General features: G+C 34.9%; 1 protein-coding gene across 5 annotated transcripts in view; it reads left to right on the top strand.

Annotated features, from left to right (window-relative positions):
- LOC133517824 (putative uncharacterized protein DDB_G0282133) overlaps window positions 1-22,233 on the top strand; it is an 85,351-nt gene that overhangs the window by 29,855 nt on the left and 33,263 nt on the right. For 2 of the 5 annotated variants that reach the window (XM_061851262.1, XM_061851264.1), the window contains exon 1: window positions 10,865-11,574. The exons of the other annotated variants lie outside the window; for them this stretch is intronic. Coding sequence is in view for 1 of the 2 variants with exons in the window: in XM_061851264.1 (XP_061707248.1) it covers window positions 11,559-11,574 (16 nt within the window). In the remaining variant the exon portion in view is untranslated. Of the gene's footprint in view, window positions 1-10,864; window positions 11,575-22,233 lie in introns of those variants that run through there. 5 annotated transcript variants of the gene reach the window in all.

The raw sequence follows: 22,233 nt of genomic DNA, 5'->3' as shown, positions 1-22,233 counted from the left end.
CAGTATGAATTTACTGAATCGTTGTCTCATTTTATTAAAAATTAGATATTACTAAAAAGTGCACAAAGCTCAATAAAAAATATAAATTTATCTTTTTACTCTTTATTATTACTGGGCGTATGAGATGACGAGTGAGCAGTTTTACATATATGACTAACTGATAGCATGTTAGCTGGAGTCTAGTAGTAGGAATAGGATGATTTTGATAACAGAGAGTGGTCTACACAAAAGGAATAGTTAAGAGGCCGTTATCGATTTTAGTCGCAACAATGTCAAATTCATAGATTTAGTCGATGAAATTGTACAACTTCTGTTAACTATTAGAAATAACAAGTACTGGTTTCTATTAGCGCGTCTTGTTACCTTAATTTTTTTTTTAAATAGACTCATTTAATTAGTAATGTTTTTTTTTCTGATGGACGTTTAGGTAAACGCGCGTAAAGCACTGATTTTGTTGATCTTATTTGTAAATTTCGTAAAGTTTGGACTGCTAAAAATGGTAATTTTGTATTACACATATCCTGTACTTCAACTTCAATGAACTACATTTTTGTTATTATAAATTTGAATTTTGTTATTTGAATGAAAGTTAGACGTAATCAATTTTCTCCAGAACTAACTTCACAACAAGTGTCAATTTCTCTGAAAATCGACTTAATTTCAACTTAATTTTGATACTTAAACAATCTACAACATTTGCTAAAACTGTTCTTATACATAATTTTGTATAATTTACTACCATAGTTTTTTGATGAATTTTTAAAAACTGTCCCTTCTCGTCACATATTACCGGGGACGCACGCTTGCGACCTCATTATTAAAAGGCAAAATGAGAAGACGTGCTAATAGAAACCAATACTTGTTATTTAGATATTGCGTAACAAAAGGAGTACAATTTCAACGACTAAATCTATCAATTTTACACTTTTGCTCTAAAATCGTTACCATAACTAAGTATGATTAAACGTATTTACACTTACGTTAAGCATTTTATCTAAAAGTACTATATTTTTTTGAAATGTACTATATTATTAATGCCTTATTCTGGAAAATACTATATTCCACCAAAAAATAGTTGGCAACCCTATGGTCAGGCTTATAAGTAGGTAAGTAAAAGTAGGGTCTGGAAACTAAAATTAAACAATTTTGATATTGTTTTCAAATTACTCGTAGAAATTGTCATAATTTCAGGTACTCTGAGTACGATCACGGAATTTAATTGCTGAGCTATTTCAGTTGAAACAGCCAATTCAATAAAACAAAATGGCCATACATATCAGTACAAACTTACAAAAATCATCGCTAATATAAACCTCCTAATGTCACTGTGTAAAATGTAAGTACCTACTTAATATGCCAAGTATTATTTATCTTGTTACAAGTTTATCTACAATTGGTAATGCTCGGAAACTCTATTTGGCTCCCAAGGGAAATATCCACCAAAAAACCGCGAACGTAATTGCTGGGCGGAGAGTTAGTAAAAGGTAAAAACGACAGATTTTCCTGTTCCTTTAGAAGAAAGCGAAATCCATTTAAGCAAAAGTATTAAGAACAAAGACAAACGTTTTGTGATTGAATGTCACGTAAGGATCAGTACCAATAACGATAGAAGTTTCCCAGGGAACGTTCTGCAAGGTCGCGCGTGATGGTGTAATGCTGATGTTCATCATTCATTATATTTATAAATATTTATATATTATATATATCGTTGTCTAAGTACCCTCAACACAAGCCTTATTGAGCTTACTGTGGGACTTAGTCAATTTGTGTAATTATATAATGTCCTATAATATTTATTTATTTATATTTTTATGTTATTAAATCTGCTACAAGTATGGCATATATTTCTTTATTTTTAAGATTATTTAATAATGCTTTAGACTAAATAACATGGTTCAAATTTCTAATACATTTTTATTCTAAGCAGTTTTATTCAATTCAATTTCGCATATATAATAGTTTACAATTACAATACCTTACAAAATACTAAAATTAACAGTAAAGTAAAAGTAACAGAAATAAATTAAACTATGAACTAAACTAAACTAAAAGTACCTAAAAATTAAAAGTCTACAAATAAATCGGCCCCAGGTCTTTGCCTTTGGTAGATTGTCCAGATGGCTGGCAGCGTTACTGCGCTGAAAGCCAATACTCTGGGCTAGGTATGAACCAGTCTTTTTATTCATGGTCTCATCTCGTTTTAAACTTGGCTACAAAACAAAATTCCGGCGTAAAATAAAGTATAAATGTACCTAAGATATATATATGTTTAGTACCTTAGCGGATATAAGGTACTAAACATGTATTTATTTTATCCAAATCATAAATTCATTAACCAAATAATATGCGTAAGCGAGATGCACTGAGAGTAATATTTCTCTTATCTATTCTTGTTTTCTTAGTTCTGGAAATGTCGCTCTAGAATAAGTGAGGGGTTTTTGTAAAGTGCATAATATACATTGTATAATTAATATACTAAGTGCAAACAAATGAAATATGGACGCTAAATAATTTATCAAATAATATAATTGGTTCAAAGTTTAAACCATTCCTTAACTGTACGATAATGTAATTTGAAATCGGACTTACAATTGGAATGAAAGTACCTAATCGAAATTGAACTGAAAGCACTGTTCCAGTTATATGTATGTATGATGTAACTGATCGCAATGAGCGGGATAAAATTGGCATTGTATTTGCTAATGGCCTAAGTTAACTTGGCTGAAACTTTCGCTTCAATTGCTTTTATTCCGATTTCCATAAAGCTTTTGAGGTTTTCGCTTGTATTAATGCGGAAGTAAGATTTAATCATGTATGAAAACTTATGTAAGTAATTGAGTAATTACCTATGTATTTTGCGATGACTGCAAGTTTAGGATATGGTAATATTGACCAAATTCAAAATATGTCGACTTCTGTTCAAAAAACATATATTTTTACATTTTTTTTTTCTTTCTTTTTTTGTTATTTGACAGTGTTCATAAAGATTGTTTTAAGTAGGTACGTATTACTATTTGAGGATTAACGACTGTCTGCTTCTTTAGTACTTGTCATCAAGATAATGGTTGACGAGGGTTAGTTTTCTCGTGGGTATCTAAGCTCTAAGGCTAGGTTCACAAAGCGTTAATTTTTCCCGTATACCATAATACTTACGTTAGTGAGAGCAAAATTTGTACGACAACCTACCAAATCGTTTACATGGCTAGACGGCTCGGCTTTTATGTAATATTGCTGTCTCTACGGTATTTGATAAAATTGGTTGGTGGTGAACGTAGCCTAAGTGCGTGAAACTTTTAACCAAGTGAAAACAATCGATGATATTAAAATGATTTATTTTATTAATATTGGTAATTCTGCGATGTTACAACTTTACAGAAAAGATTAATTGACAACTTATATACATTAGGTTATTAAATAATTATCGTATTGTCTTCAACATTTTCAGTTTTGTTGCAGAAATGTGGCGTTCTCAATTAAATGTTACCACATAGTCGCTTACCATAAGGACGAAGTTTGCTCGTATTTGTTCGTATAGTATCGTTTGTTCGTATACGAATAACCTGTCAGCGCTTTCTTATGGCAAGCGACAATGTGGTACCTTTTGGTTGAGAATGTCACAAATATTTAGTCAGTTTATATTTGGAATTCCCTTTTCCTACACTTTTTTGAGTTATTTGATTTATCTACATAGACAACCCGTGCCATTTTCTCAACGTCAAATAATTAAATACAAATAATATAACTGATCGGGGTGAAATTCATTTAATGGATCTCTCATTTATTACAATTTATTACTAAAAACTGGTCGGAATCAGAGCGCACCTTTAGCATGATAATCTCGTTAAAGCATTTGATGCTTTTATATAGTAGACTCTAGTCAGTCGACTCCAGTATCGCGAGCTTTCGTCTCAAAATGAGGACAAATACTTCAAGTCGGGTCGATTGGCGATAAGCGGTACCGTCATAAGATTTACAGGAATCTTTATTAAACTTGCCTCTACTTATATTTGTAAAATGAGAGTGTCTTTCATTTATATTTTAATACATATACGCATTTTTTTACACAGATCGACCTAGCCCAGAACTAAGCAAACCTTGTTGTACTATGGGTACACATTCTTACATGTAAAGAACAATACATATATAACATACACCCATGACTCAGGAAATATCTGTATTCATAACACAAATAAATGCCCTTACCGGGATTCGAACCCAGGACTATCGGCTTTATAGGCAGGGTCACTAGGTAGCTAGGTACTACCGGTCGTCCAATTGTCCTATTATATAGAACAGTCTATGTCAGTAATGTCTAGTCCAATACAAGTCTATTGTATGGCGGCGGCTAGCTTTCTGACTCCATAGAGAAATAAGTAAGCATAGAGTGTTCACTCCACAAATAAATAAATATTATAGGACATTATTACATAATTTTCCTAATCCCTACAGTAAGCTCAAGAAGGCTTGTGTTGTGGGTACTAAGACAACGGTATATACAAAGGTTAGCTGGAAGCGATCCCTTTTAGGGATAAGTTCGCCTTTGTACATAACATTATTTTGTTTTGTTTTGTCTGAATTTATGTTAACCTATTTATGTGCAATAAAGTGACATATGTATAATATATAAATACTTAAATACAAAGAAAACACCCAAGACTCAGGAACAAGTATCTAAATAAATAAATAATAAATATTATACGACATTATTACAGAAATTGACTAAGTCCCACAGTAAGCTCAATAAGGCTTGTGTTGAGGGTACTTAGACAACGATATATATAATATATAAATATTTATAAATACTCAAATAGATAGAAATCACCCATGACTTAGGAACAAATATCCATGCTCATCACACGAATAAATGCCCTTACCAGGATTTGAACCCGGGACCATCAGCTTCGTAGGCAGGGTCACTACCCACTAGGCCAAACCGGTCGTCTATATCTATTCATGTTCATCACAAAAATAAATGTCTTTACCAGGATTTGAACCCCGGACCATCGGCTTCATAGGCAGGGTCATTACCCACTGGGCCAGGACGGTCGTCAAACATAAGTACATAGGTTTTCTTACCAAAACGCTTATTATTTTCGTAGTCGACATCTAGCGTAGTGGATTTCTAAGTAGTGGATTTGTCAGTACCGCTACGATACACTAGATGTCACAAATGTCACAAGCAGAACAGAGTTGAAAATTTCCGGATAATCCGGTTATAATATTATTATTACTAGCTGAAAATTGCTGAGCATTAGACTTTTCATTCGTCGCGGCATCTATTGTCAAGTAGCAGCACCGATAAATTCGCTACTTGGCGCTAGATGTCTACTACGAAAATAATAAGCATTTTGGTAAGAAAACTGATGTATGAAGTGAGCAGTTGAGCAATCTATGCTTAGTTATTTCTCTATGCTGACTCTTAACAGACTGAATGTTTTAATTCGAAAAAAATAATGTCAACATTTTTTTTGTGACAAACTTTTATTGTTGACTGTACATCTCATTCGCATGTCTATCTACGAGTACCAGTTCTGTTATTGCATCATCACATCTGCCTTCTTAGCCAAGGTGACAATCGCTATTGCTACGATAACGAAACGCTTTGTGTCTCTCTATCACTCTTCCATATTAGTGCGACAGCAAAGAGTATAGTAAGTATATAAGGTATGCGACAGTGACAGTTGTGTTTCGTTCGCTACAGAGCGCAAGCAATTGGCATGTTGGCTACGCGGCTAGAGAAGAGAAGAAATAATGTATGGAAATGATAACGTGACTTTTCGTTGCATCTGTCATCCCGATACATTCTTTATTTTCAATCGGCGTTTGTCGCTACATGTTAGTATATTATTATGTTATTGTATCATCATCAGAATTAAGGCAGTACTCTAAATTTTAGCCGAATGGGATACCAGGAAGTGGTTCATATTTAAGATTTAAACCTACGCGGACGCGTTGTGTTCCTTAACAAAGTTAAAATGGCTTCGCAACGCCATCTATTGAAAGAATGGCAAAACTCTTGCACGTTGAATTTTGTCGTAGACTCTTGTACGTAGGAAATGTCTGTTAAAGCAAACAAAAGCGACATCTGGTTTTTCAGTCGCTTTTCTTATACGTGAAGTGTACCGTAGCGTATTTTTAAGTTTGCCTGTAGAGAGCGCTTGCTGCAGCAAATTGGCTTGAATGAACAAAAACCGATAAGCGCGTAAAATAGTACTGCTACGAAGCAAAACAGACGTAACAGATATTAGAAAACCAGATTGAATTTGGGATTTATTGCGCGAGAATAAGGTATAAAGATGAATGAGTTTTTGTGTTGTTTAGAATAAAAGCTTTAATAAAGCTACCAATATCCTATTAGGGACAGTATATGGAAACCTTAAAACGGCCAGGAGTGGCATACGAACTTCTAACATCTGTAGTATGTTGTATATAATCGCATTTCACCTCGTTCACAACAATGTATATCTACGTACATACTAGCCTACTAGCCAAATGAAAACGATGTCAAAATAATAGATCGCGAGCCAGGAACAAATTTCGATGGCCAATCGCCTCCCGGGAGATAACTCGTATAGTGATTAACGGCTATGTATAATGAACCCTCGTGGACATCAGCTGCCGCTCCATAGGTAGGTTGAGGAATGGCAACTACCGAAACATCAGTTTGTAAGTTTGAATTGGCCTTTAAGTCAAAACAATACGATTTCTTTAGGACTTTTAGGATATTAAAAACATTGATTTGATAGCTGAAACAGTTGTTCTTATTATACAAGTGCAATATTGCAGAAAAAGAAAAGAACAGTCAGTTAGATTATTATTTTATTTTTTTACCTACTTACTGTTAACGGATGGTTCAAGAGTACCAGTAATAATTCAAATTATGTTGTTTAGAATACTTAAAAAAAATGTAGTAGGATTAATTAGTCAAATCTGTACCAATAATGAATTAATTAGCTATTTTTCGTGTATTCCCATTTGTCCCCGTCCCACCCCACGTTACCGCCGCCATGCATGAGGCGAGGACAAATAGGAATGATTTATATGAAACGCCTATTCCTATTTGTGCCCGGAGTGGGGGACGACGGCTACGACACAAATGGGAATACACTCTATATTTTACTGGTAAATAAAGATTTGTGCCTACCTACCTATACCGAATACAAACCCTAGTGAAATATAAAGTTCGATTATGAAAGGACTTAGTATGTAGGTCATGTAACTGTGTCATAATGCAGTTCCTGAAAGCTCGGCAATTCGGCTGAATCAACGAATTTCCGAGCTACGCGGCGCTTTTATACTTCATCGTGGTCGTGTATGGTAACGAACTTACGACACGATTTATCGTTACGGCAGATCAGGCTGCGTAGACAATATGCCAATCGTTCAATTTCAATCTCCGTAGCCTAGCGTAATTATCTCTCTCTATCACTCATTCTTATCCGTGCGACAAAGACAGTGGCGTTTCGTTCGCTACAGAGCGAAAACGACTGGCATCTTGTCTACGCAGCCAGGGGACCTAAATGTATGAGATTTTATGGATCCCTGTTATATTATCGTCCACAATTTACCGTTACCGCTCTCGGTAGTATATGTACAGTCAATTCTGAAAATATCTATACGAACAAAATCCCAAAAATATGTATATACGACCTTATTTCCCATATATTAAGGTGTATTATACATATTTTTGGCACTTTATCGTATATATTTTCAGACGTGACCATACAAAAACGACTGGATGAAATCTCATACAATTACGTTCCCTGATTTGTCATGACAACAAAATCGTGTCGTCACCGTACACGACCACGATAAAGTAGATACAGAAGTGCCCGCCGGATGCTTACCTAGATACAGTGCATTTTGTGCAGCCGCTTTGTCCTGTTACAAGCATCAAATTGTTCCCATTATACCTTTATGGATCACTGATTTCAGTTATGTCATCGTATTAGTATCCTAGGTTCGGACAGCGGAATTTTTGAAAAACCATAGCGCTTTTTTAGATCCCAACACGGCTTACAAAAAAAAAATTGGCAATCGATTCGAATTCTGATTTTTTGACTTTCGCTCGATCGAAAAATCATGAACATAGGTTTAAAATGCATCTTAAAAAATTGTTACAAACTTAGCATAAAAGCTAAAAATATAAAAATTGATTCTAAAAATGAGCAATATCATGTATAACAGAACTCATCGATTACTTTTTTTTTATTAAACATACACCAAATTGACATTTTCAATTCACGGCTGCGGCTATTAAGAAATTTGACATATTAAAATTATTTATGTTATTTTGTAATTTAGTGTAGTTTTAGGATATATATATATATATATATATATTTCACGTCAGCAGCTCGAACAAGGGTAATTTGCTGCTTAAAAACAGTGAGCAAAATCGCATTTTGCTCACCGAGTGAGACAAAGTAACATTCAAGTGACCTTTCGATTTGAATGTCATTTCAACGTGCGGGGCCTAATACAAGTTCGAAATATTTGGATTCTATTGTCTTTATCCCTTTCACGTCATTAGCAAAAAGAAAGAGACAAAAAAAGTGCATACGTAATTCAACGGTATATTGACGGTTTATAATAGACCCCCGAAATAAGTCAGACCGCATCGTTCCAAAACACCCTACGAGTCTTCATTCGTAATAACTAATTAATGAAATAAAAGTTTAAAATTTAATAAAAACACCATATGTTACGTATTTTATTATACAATCAAAACAATGAACTTATACAAATTTACGCAATTGTTACGCAGTAAATAATTCTACTTAACTACTTTTAACGATCTCAAATATAGTTGACAAATAGTAGTATCTGCAATTCGGACCGGATCTTACAAAGTTTTTTTTTTACAAAAAAAAAGTTTTCGATTGAACTGTCAATTGATGTTCGTTAATTCATTAATTTCGTATAATTTTATTGAAATTTCTTTCGTTTTGTTTTATTGCGGTAATTAAAGTTAATTGTTAGAATACCTTCAGAAAACATGAGTGAAATAGTGATCCGTCCGTCTGGATTACATTTTTTCAGGTTGTATTCTTTGATGGCTGACTGACGTGAAAAATTTTGTGTACTACACGAGATCAAAGTTATTTACATATCGTGCGCTTTTGAGTCCCTTACTACGCTCAAGATTCTAAATTAGATTCACTCGCTAAGCTCGTGAATCTTTATAGAATCTTTCGCTTGCACGGGACTCAAAACAAGCACTCGAAGAAATATCAAACTTTGCTCTCTTGTTGTACGAATAACTATATCATTTTAGGATAGTTATTGCTCGTTTTAATTTTATTTCGCTGTGCATGCTTATTTTGGATGGCATTCTTATATAATACCTACTGTTCTGTATATTGTAAAACAAATTTGAATGTTGATTGTTTAGTGTGCCTTTAAAAAAAAAATTCACAAACATTGATTTCCGCGATTCCGGGCAATGCTTGTGCACCTCGCTCGTGCTTACGCTCAGTTAGAGTGAGACAAGAACACGGGCACGTAAAATGGTTATCCAACGAGGATATCGTTAGTTTTTCGATACCTTAGTAACACAATTACGACTATTTTTGTTTTGATCTGTCCTGTTCGATTGAATTTTGTTACAATATGAAGATCATATTTACCCTTTAAAAATATATTAATAAACGCTCCATATCTTAATCGTACTCGTAAGATGTTAATTTCATTTCATTTATTCGTTGCAACCATGGTATTACATATGTTCTTTAATTAGAGTACAATCATGGACCCTACTAGGGCGTAGCAACTTTTTTATGTTTACTTATTTCTAAGGCACTCTCTTATAAAATAAATCTGTAAACAATAATGACAAATAGAATAATAGGTAATTATAATCAAATATTTACAGTATTACAATAATTAAAATCACGTGTTGCTAATGTTACATGTATATAAGTTATCTAATGACGAGTAATGTTTCACAATGACGCTTTGCTTCAGGAAATGAAATTTGAGATGCACCATCAGGTTCAAATTTGAATGGACAATTTATGAATGATTTCATTCATAACTTGTCCATGCTCTTTTGAACCATACTGTACCTAGGTTTTATTATAAATATGTTATACTTACGGGCTGCTTACTTTTTTTAGCTGAAGAAACGTTTGATACTGACATATCTAATCCATATCGTATCTTTAGCAAATGTTTGACGTATTTTAAAGTTCGAATCGACCCGTAAGTTATTATACAATAAAACTCCATCATCTATGCGTAGTACTCGTAAGTACCCTTGTAATTGTTATAGACGAAATGTGACATAAAGTCGTATTCTGATTTTAATAACAGGTTATTAATTAGATAATTTCTTCAACTAAAAACGTCACTTATGACACTGACACATCAGATCCATTAGATCACACAGATCTAATTTACAACCTGTTATTACGCCGACTGCGAAACTTGCTACGACGTGATGCTACGGCGTAGCAAGTTTCGTTTGTACGTAGCAGACGAAGCATGCTCACGCGCATCAGTAAGGGCCGATACAGACGGACTGGAACACGACTGCAATTTGAATGAGAACTGACGTGGCAGTTGACGTGCAGTCAGGTCCCATACAAGTTGCAGTGCAGTTAGCATGAACGATTGTTAAGGTCGTATCAAAATAAGATCAAAATCTTAACCGATTGTTAAATCAAAATCGGCGTCCATAGGATTACCTCTATCAAAGAATTTCTAAATGACATTGTACTTATCCAACATACGTTTAAACGATCTGATCTGTAGATATACATTCATATACATCATACATGTAAATGTATAATAGTAATATCAAGACGCAGCAACATTACCATAATATCGACCTAGTTAGTTTAGATTCTGCCTCAAGAAACGGGCTCACTTAACAATAAGTACGGCCTGTATAGGTTTCTTTGTTATTTTACTTTCATTTGACCTAATGGCATCGGAGCAACGATGCTTACAATTGTAATTGTAACAAAAACGGTAATAAAAGCATTACTGTATGCATTAGTAACTCTGTTTCGAATAATATAGCAGTATGGAGATTCATCTGTTGTTTTAATATTTACTGTAGATGTGGGTTGTGCCGAGTGCCGGCCGAGCCTGTGCTGTTAGTCTCATCCGTTGACCATCCACAGGCAAGCTTTCGTCTCAGACGAGCCATCTTAAGTCTGACTTTGATGATAGATATTTGTTGTTGATCTCCAGGTCTTAGTTATACTGGTCCGCCTCTCGTCCACGCTCTAAAAGCGAAGGAAATATAAGGCCTGCACCGGGCGCGCGGGCGGGCGGCGGCGCCACGCGATCATTTCGCAGAGCACGGCGGGCGGGGGCGCACGTCTAGAGGTTCCACACTGCGTTGTCCGCCTGCGCCTCGCGCCTGTTTCTTATACTATAACCTCGTTAGTCCAAGTGACGTACATTCTTATACGTAGCTGTGTGTAGTGAGCGCGTGAGAATCGGAAACGGCCGGCCGCTGCACTCCACTCTAAGCCAGGATTGTTGGAACATAAAAGATAACCTTGCTCGCTGCATTTATTATTCAGTGACTGCGCTAAGCTACAGCCAGGATGGCGCCCTTTACAGGTATGATTCTTAAACAAATTGAAGATGCTAAGCTTTGATATAGTAAGCACACAAATCCTGCTACGGAACTTGACAACTATATTAGATATAGCATATATATAGTCTAGACGAACGCACACATACGGTAGCATATGGGTTGGTTCACATTACTTCACCGCCAATAGTTAAAAGCCTGATAGACTGACTAAATGATGAATAATATTTTAAGGCTGATACAAAGGCACCCTTATTAAATGAACATTTACCTCGACCTCTGAATAACAGCTTGCGTGACTTGTTACTTTCACATCGTTCAATAAGATCTAAATGAGGACTAAGAAAACGAAACTCTTTTAATATGTTTGCGCAATATGAGACAGTTATCATAACAAAATTTAAGGTCTTGATCTTGGAAATAATATATTCTCAACACTCTTGTTAATATTGTTTAATCTCAGATAACTCCTTATTATTTTGATATTTGGTCTCCACATCCGTATTCCAGTAAAAACACCAAGCATGTTTCTATTTGAATATGTAATTTAATTTTATACGATCCAATACATGGGCCATCATATTGGGTCGTAGGTAAGAATATCCGCATTAGGATGGCAAAACAAGCTATTGAGCAGTGTCGGTAGTGTGGAAAGGGCCACCGGGTGCTCGTAAGCGCTATTTACGGCGTGAACGGTTCATTTGCCGTCGGTCACTTTATTGCTAACATGAACTTTACTTAATCTTCTCCAAATACTGTGGCATCATTAGTTGCATGGTGAAATAAAAAAAATCATATAGCTTTGTGAGAGGTTTTTTGAATCTGCATACAAATGTATTATATTATAGTTGAGTATCTTATTTCGGCACTAAGTTAGATTTGTCTAGGTACTACTCTTCAGGCTGCCATCTCACTGACGTGGTGATGAGCGGAGATGCTGAAATCATCCAATAGCATTGGTTAATACACATCTCTTCTCCGTTTCGTTGGATTAGAACCAATGCTATTGGTTAATTCCCGTACGTCTCTTCCCATCTCCGCTCATTTTCACCTGAGAAGAAAATTAGACTAGAATGGAGAAAACGTTTAACCTTTTGAATGCTTTCTCTCGCATCAAAATTTGGCATACACGCCAACATCGCAACTAGTAAGAAACGAATTTAAACCTTATCTGTCAACAGTAACATTGCTTTGACGGCGTCTGCCATGACCCCTTTAGTGGTTGTTGGCGTGGTAGGCACGACAGCACACGACCACTTTAGTGGCTCTTGGTGTTCAAAGGGTTAAATCATACGTATATTTATATCTAAACAAAGTTAATAACAACTTTGTACAGACGGTACAAAGTCTTTACCTAAACGGGCCATAACAACAATATTCCCCCTTGTTCCTTGTTAGATAAAAGTCCCAATAGACTTTTGTTTTCTGCGTCCTTGTCCTTAGCATACTTATAACTTAATTCAATGTTTATAAAAAGCGGGATAACTAAATATTAAGACATACATTTTTGATAAAAAAAAGAAAAAAAAAAACGTGAATAACATATTGGCTGTAAGCAAATGTCTCGGTTTCATCATTTGTCTGTGTTTCGTGTCCATTCATGTGTTTAGCGTGGGCGAAGTGTGGGTGTCTTGTCCATTTCAATAGGAGTTTAATCGTCTGACATTTAAAACTACACCGTTCAACAGATTGAGCAGCTGACCATAAGTTTTACTAACTCATTTTATATCGCTATTAAGTATGTGCTTAGCGCTAAATGTGAATATTTTAGATTAATAATGTCTAATCAAAATTATATACTAGGTACCTATTATTTCGCATTCCTGTTCTCGAGAAAATTTACAGTTCATTCTTCTATTAAACTTACAACAAAACCTACTAAAATTGCTTTCGTACCTACATTGACGTAGCAAAATGTTTTCTAAGGGTTGAATCAGTGAACCAGAAGCATAATTCAATTTGCTGTTTCCCAATACATATTGGCATATGCCCACAGCTACAACATCAACAGAACTTACATATTTCAACGTATATAAATAGGTGTCGTGTCGGCAGAAGAATTGAGGTGAATGATTACACACACAGCTTTATTGAGCCCTAATTAAAAAAAACGAAAGTAAATGAAAGAATGAGATTTACATTCTGTCGAAAAACTTTTAAATCAATCGATGATTTTGCTGTTGCTTATCACAAAAGCTTTTTCAAAAAATTGCAACAGAACTTGCTACCGGTACGATCAAGGGACACTAATTCCAAAGCCACGTAAAAAAATTCGTCTACTTTTTCCTAATCAGAATATGATTCCGAATGTACCCTTAAACGGCTCTCCACTATTTTTGTTACACATTGTATATCGAATCAACCAAAAATTGCAAGGTTGGCTGTTTTCAATTTTAGTTGTTTTTTTTTGAGCGGCAATGTATTTCATACATCATGGTCACTTGTGACAGTTGTGCCTATGGAATGTGCTAGGAAATACATAGGTGGCGCTACAATACTTAGATATACTTGAGAAAAAAAAACAATCATAGACAGCGCCCTTCACTCCGTCAATAACGCCTAGGTTCTTAGCTACTCTAGCGCTACTCTGGAGAGATTTGGAACTATTATTTATAGCTGACAGCTGGACATTTTTGCAACAGTTCTGCCTAAGGAAATTCTGTTCCTTGCCTCTAACTTCCATAGTTCTGCCGTTGCGTCATTAAATGCAACGTTTTGAGTTAAAACAAAGTAGTGATTCATTGCTTGCTGAATTATTCTATATGTGAAAGTAAAAGTTTGATTTTTTTATAAATCTGTGTGTTTATTACAGCTTTTGATTATGTGGTCCTATCAAAAATACATGCTATATAACAGTCGTGAAAAGCACATTGTTACGATTGGAATAGATGGACTCGTGTCTTCGAAGGCCTCCCCTGACGGGCGGGCCTCCCCTGACGGGCGGGCCTCCCCTGACGGGTTAGCCTTCGAACTAACGCATCCATCTATTGGTCACTTTTTACCCGTTTCAACAATATTTTCAAACATGCTCGAAATTGCCCATATTTGAGCGCATATCACGTACGGGAAGTACCCATATATATGTTAAGGTGCCTTCTCGCCAGCAAATTTATTGAAAAATTGTAGTGCTTTGTTTCAATCATTCTCGATCATACGGTTGCCAGAAAAAACATATTTCTTCTCAATCTTGAGGCTTTTCTCTAGTAACTTCATCGGTTCGAAACCTGATTAAACAACTTTCAGGTAGGTATAATTCCATTTAAAACTTGTTATAATATTTGCATGAGAATTAGAAATATGTTATTTTTATTTTTTCAATATTTGTTTTTCTGAAAAATTACTATACAAAAAACAATTTATTAACAATGATATCCGCGAACATGGGCACCCTTAGCTGTCCACTCAGTGCTTAGCGAGCTCAACTCACGGCGCCTTAACAAATTTAAGAAATCAAACCACTTCCTGTTAAATGTTAATACTTTATTTATTATTTAAGCATTTCGATTTTGTATACTAATATACGAATTTAAAAAGTATACCTAGGGACTTTTTAAATTTGTATACAAAATCTAAATGCTTAAATAAATAAATAAATTCAGCCAAGCGTACTCTGTACTTTACTCAAATGTAGCCGATTTATGACATCTAAAGTATTTGTTTTAAGTAAGTAAGTAAGTAAGTAAATATTCTTTATTGCACCAACAATTATACAGATAACTGGTTATGGTAAGAATAAAATATTAAAAAGTTATAAAACGGTGATAAATTAAGTTGATTGTGAATGGAATCAATGTTTTGTAGGTATTTGTTTAAAACTTTTAGAGACGCTCGGTAACGTGAAATTAAAAAAACCGCGTTTTACACAGATGTTTAAACAATTCACTATCACTGAATAACATAAAATAACCTACTTACCTCTCCTACGTATTAAACTACTGTGGTTTCAGGTAAGTAAGTCACCAAATAATATTGCAGCACTGTTTATGTTACCTAGATATCAATTTAGTGGAAAATCGAACCAAAAACTTTCCTTTCGATCGATTTGATCGATTGATTCGAGAGTATGTTTTTGTAAACAGTGTGACTCAACAAAATATTAACTACCTGCCTACCCTACACCTAGGTACATACCACGGCATAACATGATCCTAAACAATACCGAATGATTTCCATGTCAAAACATACGCTGTGTCGTGTAATCCGTGTATAATTTTTACAAGGTAATTAATATATACAGCACTGGATTACGTTGCAGCCTGTTTGTGAGTAGGTGTAGGCGATCCATCATTTTGAGCCATTAACGCGGGCGAAGGCTCCGCGGGTCACGCACGTCGCGGGTCCCGTCCGCTCCCCAAATTATAAGGCGTTGTGCAACCCAACAGTAGCACAGTAATAGCAGCGTTATACGAATATTGGCTCTACGCCCAACTTGGCTTTAAAAGCTGCGGTCTGAATTAATTCACTAGGTTGGTCTAAAGCCCCAATTTAGTTCTGTTTCTTTTCTACACCACTTTGTTTTCTATAATTGGGTTTTTTTTCAATTAGCTACCAATTAGATATTGAAGAATACTTATTTCGGTTTTCTTCAAAATGCCAGCTTCTAATGATACCTAACCATTACAGTTTTGAAGCGCATTAAAATCCATATTGAGCGTACAAATCAATCTTCTTCTTCCTCGCGTTGTTCCGGCATATTGCCACGGCTCAATCATATTTCTAAAATGGATTTGTTTGCTCGCGCATGTCATTATGCTAAACAGGTGAACTAGTTAATGTTTAAATAATAGTATCTTACAAACTACATTAAAAATGAATATTTACTTTAACCCATTATTTATTTAAACAAAAACGATTACAAAAACTACTTAGTCATAGCCGCTTCTTAAAGGGTAGCAAAGTGCTCACAATTCTCAACCGCGGCTTTACCATGCTGGATAGCTATCCAGAAACGCAGCCTTTTGCATTTGCACCAGAAACGACTCCAAGCAGGGACATAAAAGAAAACCTAATTATCATCACTGCATCTTTTTTAACCGACTTGAATTTCATAGAACCCCTCCTTCTATTCGGTTCTGTATTCGGTTGTGGCTATTTTTTTTATGTATGTTCACCGATTTCTCCGTGCCGATTACTCCGACACTCGTGATCCGATTTTAGTTATTTTTTTTTTGTTTGAATGGAGTTATAGTTACACGAGATAATTCAAAGTTTCTATGGAACCCGCGCACCGAGCGCGAGTAAGACGAACTCGCACTTTATCGGTTTTTATATAATGCATTTATTTTACTTGGGATGTAATGATTTATTTTTTACCAACAAACAACATGCCAAATTGGCCTATCTTACGTACTTGGCTCAGCCAATAATAATAAAATATGTACGTAAAAACTAGCCAAGTCAAATCTTGAACTTGAATAACATACCAAGTAAAATAAATCCATTGTAAAATGAATGAATTAATGGCTACCGACCGGACAACGCCACGTAGCTGTTTAGCGTTCGCAAAGTTGTTTTTTGCGAACTAGTGCTTTGTACTTTTCCAACTTTTTAGGGTTCCGTACCAAAAAGGTACAAAAGGAATCCTTATGGTGCTACTCTGTCCGTCCGTCCGTCTGTCCGTCTGTCTGTCTTTCACATCGCTAAATATCTCGAGAACAACTTAAGCTATCGATTTGAAATTCGGAATAGTTAGCGTTGTTCATAGAAATATATTTTTTATTTCATTTTATTTTTAATAACTACGGGAAATGCCCAATATGAAGAGGGGGCAAAATTTCAAAGTCTAGTGGCTAGGTCAAGCGGGGTATCATTTATGAAGGAAAATGTGAAAAAAATAATCTCCCCCTTATCTCTGAAGTTTACCGAAGAAAAAATATGATTTTATTACATAATATTAAAATTACTATACATTTTACAGGAAAAATATAATCGGACCTCTATATTGATAACTTTTTATATGTAACAAAAAACATTTCCAAATTTAGTTGTCAATTTAACTAACGTTACATGTATTTATTACACTTGAAATTTCTATAAGATTACATTTAAAACACCTTTCTTCAAATAAAAGAACAATTTTTGTTCTTCTTCTTCAAATTTTTAAATCGGTTCACATGATAGAGAATTATTGTCGAAAAACCAACATACGTGCCGATAGATGGCGCCGTACACAATTAGAGTTTGGCTACTGAAATATTACACAATATTTTGGTGGAAAATTCAAAAAATCTTGGGCTGGTCACACTTTGTGTAGTAGGAATTATAGTTTTGATACTAGAAAATATTTTTGATATTCTGTGCACACGTAAGGTACAGTCAAAGAATTTAATTTGTGACCTATTTCGTACCTGGTCACAGTGACAATAGGTCTCTAGCGAGTTTCATGTTGTTGTCACTGTCACAAGGTACGAAATGGTACTGAAATTAAATTCCTTGACCGTACCTAAGGAAATAAGTTTATATCTGTTGACGTGCACTCAAAGTCAGCTCACGTAATTTCTGCCTCTATGTAAAGTACAAAGACATACATAGACCTGTTTCACCAAGCTATTTTTATATATTTTATATTTTTGTATCAATTTACCACTGACCAGTTATTCCACAGATTTCTTCTAAATATTAGTTTTCAGTAACTCGTTACGTTCCAATGTTTGGATTTTATTGATATTTTTCAGAATTTCTAGTTTATCCGTTTCTTTACACACAAATTCACGTACTTAATCAAAGTTATAGGCAAATGTTAGTACTGAAAGCATCAAAATATTAATAGATCACTAACCTACTAAATTATTTACGACTTGTAACAGAGCAGTTTTTCGTTATACAACGCTTCACGTCGACTTCGCACATTATCGTAAATATCTATGAGCTTAAATAATAGTTTGTGTACCGCACTCGGTATAGTCATTATTAATGTTATTTAAAATAAACCCCTTATAAACCGCGAACAATTTGAATCAATGACATAAATTGACAACAATGTTTAAGCTTTTTTTAAATCATAGACAATTGGTGATACAACATGGAAATATCTGTCAACAATATTAGGTTAGCCAGACTCTATACTTAGTATAGGTACTTCTGATCAAAAGTCTTTCGCCTTTATAGTTACACGAGATTATTCAAAGTTTGTACGGCACCTTCGGTGCGCGATTAAAACGAACTCGCGCTTGACCAGTTTTTTAAATTTATTTCTGACCGTAATCCATACGTCTACACCAAAGACTTTGGATGTCCAAAAACATTATCTTTTTTTATTATTTAGTCATTACACGTTTATTACGTCCAAAAATATAATTACACGACATAAATAAAATATTTATTTGTTATTGTATAAATAATTTTTTTTAAATGTTATACAATACGATATTTCACTAAAACATTTTTTTAAATTATTGGCTGAATGAAACTATCATTGCCACGGTGGCTGTCGTTAACGAGAAAATTAAAAATTAAAAAATACCTAAACCACGGTATTATTTGAAGATGGAATTATTCCTTGGGGACATGACCCTCTGATAAAGCCAGCAAGAAACGTAATAAATTATCAATCACTGTAACTCTTTCACTTGGATGGAGATTTTACCTGACTGAAAAATGGAAGTGGAAGGTTAATGCTCCGGCCAGACGACGGTACCAGGAGCCTTTAGATGTGTTTGTATTTATTATTTTCGTGAAATCTTAAAAGGTTTCTAAGTAATAGTTTCGTCTTCATGACCACTGACCCTTTTTCCCTTTCCCAGTAACCTTACAGGTTCAATTCAATTCAATTCAATAAGCCTTTATTTAACAATGTTATTAACTAGAGTCTGGCTACTGAAATAATACACAATATTTTGGCAGGAGATTCAAAAAATCTTGGGCTGGTCATACTTTGTGTAGTAGGTATTATATTTTTGATACTAGAAAATATTTTTGATTTTCTGTGCACACGTAAGGTACCTAAGGAAATAAGTTAATATACATTGAAGTGCACTCAAAGTTAGCTCATGTAATTTCTACCTCTATGTAAAGTACAAAGATATATATAGACATGTTCTGCCAAGGTATTTTTATATATTTTATAATAATTTACCACTGACCAGTCATTCCACAGATTTCTTCTAAATATTAGTTTTCAGTAAATCGTTACGTTCCAATGTTTCGATTTTATCGATATTTTCCAGATCTGCTAGTTTATCCGTTTCTTTACACACTTGTCCTGTTCATGAGATTCAGGTATTAATAAATTCACGTACTTAATCAGATATAGGTAAATGATAGAACTAGTACTTAAAGTATCAAAATATTAATAGAGCACCAACCTAATAAATTGTTTACGACTTGTAAACATAGCAGTTTTTCGTTATACAACGCTTCACGTCGACTTCGCACATTATCGTAATTATTTATGAGCTTAAATAATAGTTTGCGGACCTCACTCGGTATAGTCATTATTAATATTATTTAAAATAAACCCCTTATAAACCGTGAACAATTTGAATGAATGACATAAATTGACAACAGACTTTTTGCTTTTTTTTTTTAAATCATATACAATTGGTGATACAACATGAAAATCTGTCAACAATATTTGCCTAGCCAGACTCTAGTTTACAAAATATAATAAAACATCTTATTTCCTAGTTTCACTTATTTTATACTTTAAAAAACGATTATTATATATCAATGCTCAGTTTCAGACATCGGAGTCGAGATTGTCTTGCTTTCCAGCATAGGCCCCCCCCAAGTTTCTCCAAAGTTCCCGATCATGGGCTTTCCTCCGCCAAGTGGCACCACCAAGAGGTTACTGGTTAATGGTAGCAAAGTAACCATATACTTTGTCCTAGGCTAACAAGAATATTACGAGTAATCAAATAAAAGTATTTGTTTATTTTTTTTTATACTACGTCGGTGGCAAACAAGCATACGGCCCGCCTGATGGTAAGCAGTCTGCGTAGCTTATGTTCGCTTGCAACTCCAGAGGAGTTACATGCGCGTTGCCGACCCTAACCCCCCCCCCCCCCCTCGTTGAGCTTTCTATCTTTCAATAACAATTCAAATTTAATCTGGTTTGGAATCAGTCTTTCTATAAATGTGGATATCCTAGTTCATGAGACTACATAATTTAATAACAATAAACTATAAAAAACTTTAAATTAAGGCCTTATATTTCATCGCATTCACTATTTTGCACAGGCTCAGGCATCAGGCATCAGGTCATATCTATGACAAGATTTCCAAATGTCTCAAAATAGGCAAGCCGGTATATATGTTTTTTTTTTTAATGATAGAGGAGGCAAACGAGCAGACGGATCACCTGATGGTAAGCGATTACCGCCACCCATGGACACCTGCAACACCAGAGGGGTTGTTAGTGCGTTGCCGGCCTTTAAGATGGGAGTACGTTTTTTTCATGAAGGTTTAAAGGTCGTAAGAATTGCGTCGGACATATCACCGTTAATAAGTACTTATTTAATCATTTTGAAGTATTTCCAAACTTAAAAGTGTTTTACACGTCTAAATATTGACGACCTGTCTGGCCTAGTAGGTAGTGACCCTGCCTATGAAGCCGATGGTCCCGGGTTCAAATCCTGGTAAGGGTATTTATTCGTGTGATGAGCATGGATATTTGTTCCTGAGTTATGGATGTTTTCTATGTATTTAAGTATTTATAAATATGTATATATTATATATATCGTTGTCTAAGTACCCGCAACACAAGCCTTATTGAGCTTACCGTGGGACTTACAAACTCTATCAAAGTAGTAGTAGCATAGTAGTGTTTGTCACTAATTGGACGATATCAGATGTTCTAGGTTTATACAGAGAGCTTTTTAAGTTCCAAGTACCATCCGATCATTTTCACCTTCATATCAAATAGCCTATGTATATTTATATCTCGCCCAAAATATCCCGTCTACCCGTTTCGGATCAACTTTTACGTACACATATAATACAGAGTGTAGATAGATAGGCTAAAGGGCCGCGTCCGCTGGCGTAAGAATGTCTCTATATAAATATTTAATACGGAAACGGAAGGCAGACCGGTGGTAGAGATAGTCGCGGGAATCAATAGCAGCACCATCGCTAGTCGCTACCACTATTCTGTCCCACACATTCTAATATAACACGAGTAATATCCACGAGGTATTTCTATTCCCGTGGGCCCGTTTCGGTCTGAACGCTACGTTTTATTTACCCACCGCTAGTATCTATATCACACCATGTACATTTATTAAAGTAGGTAGGTGCGTACCGCACAGGGATTGGTAAGACAGCCTATGTAGAAGTTTCATCGATAACGACTTTGCTCGTGCAGCAATATTGTGGGTCATTACAGTGTAACGGTTAACAGTGCCCGCTTCAATGATATTACTTTAATAAAATTGAATCGTCTTGTAGGTAACACAAACAAATACGCAATGCAGGCAATTTAAACAAATGCAAATATTTTACCAGGTACCTAAGAAGAATTTAGTTAGATATCTTGCTTTTCATTGTACACATAACGCATTATTTTTTTTAAGTTTCCCCGATAAAAAAATCGTTGAACCACAAATATTCAAAAGCTTTAAGCATTTACAGAGTATCCGCTTCACGAGTAGGCATTGTCGTGCGTCTGTATGAAGTAATACTTAGGTACTATACTTTTAAAATTTGTGAGAAGTTCGTTAACTTCCTCGTTAGTCAGTTGTTTAACTATG

The sequence above is a fragment of the Cydia pomonella genome, chromosome 5, assembly GCF_033807575.1.
Source record: "Cydia pomonella isolate Wapato2018A chromosome 5, ilCydPomo1, whole genome shotgun sequence".
NCBI lineage: Eukaryota > Metazoa > Arthropoda > Insecta > Lepidoptera > Tortricidae > Cydia > Cydia pomonella.
Note: the sequence above shows the minus strand (reverse complement) of the source record. Positions and strands in the feature narration are given on the sequence as shown.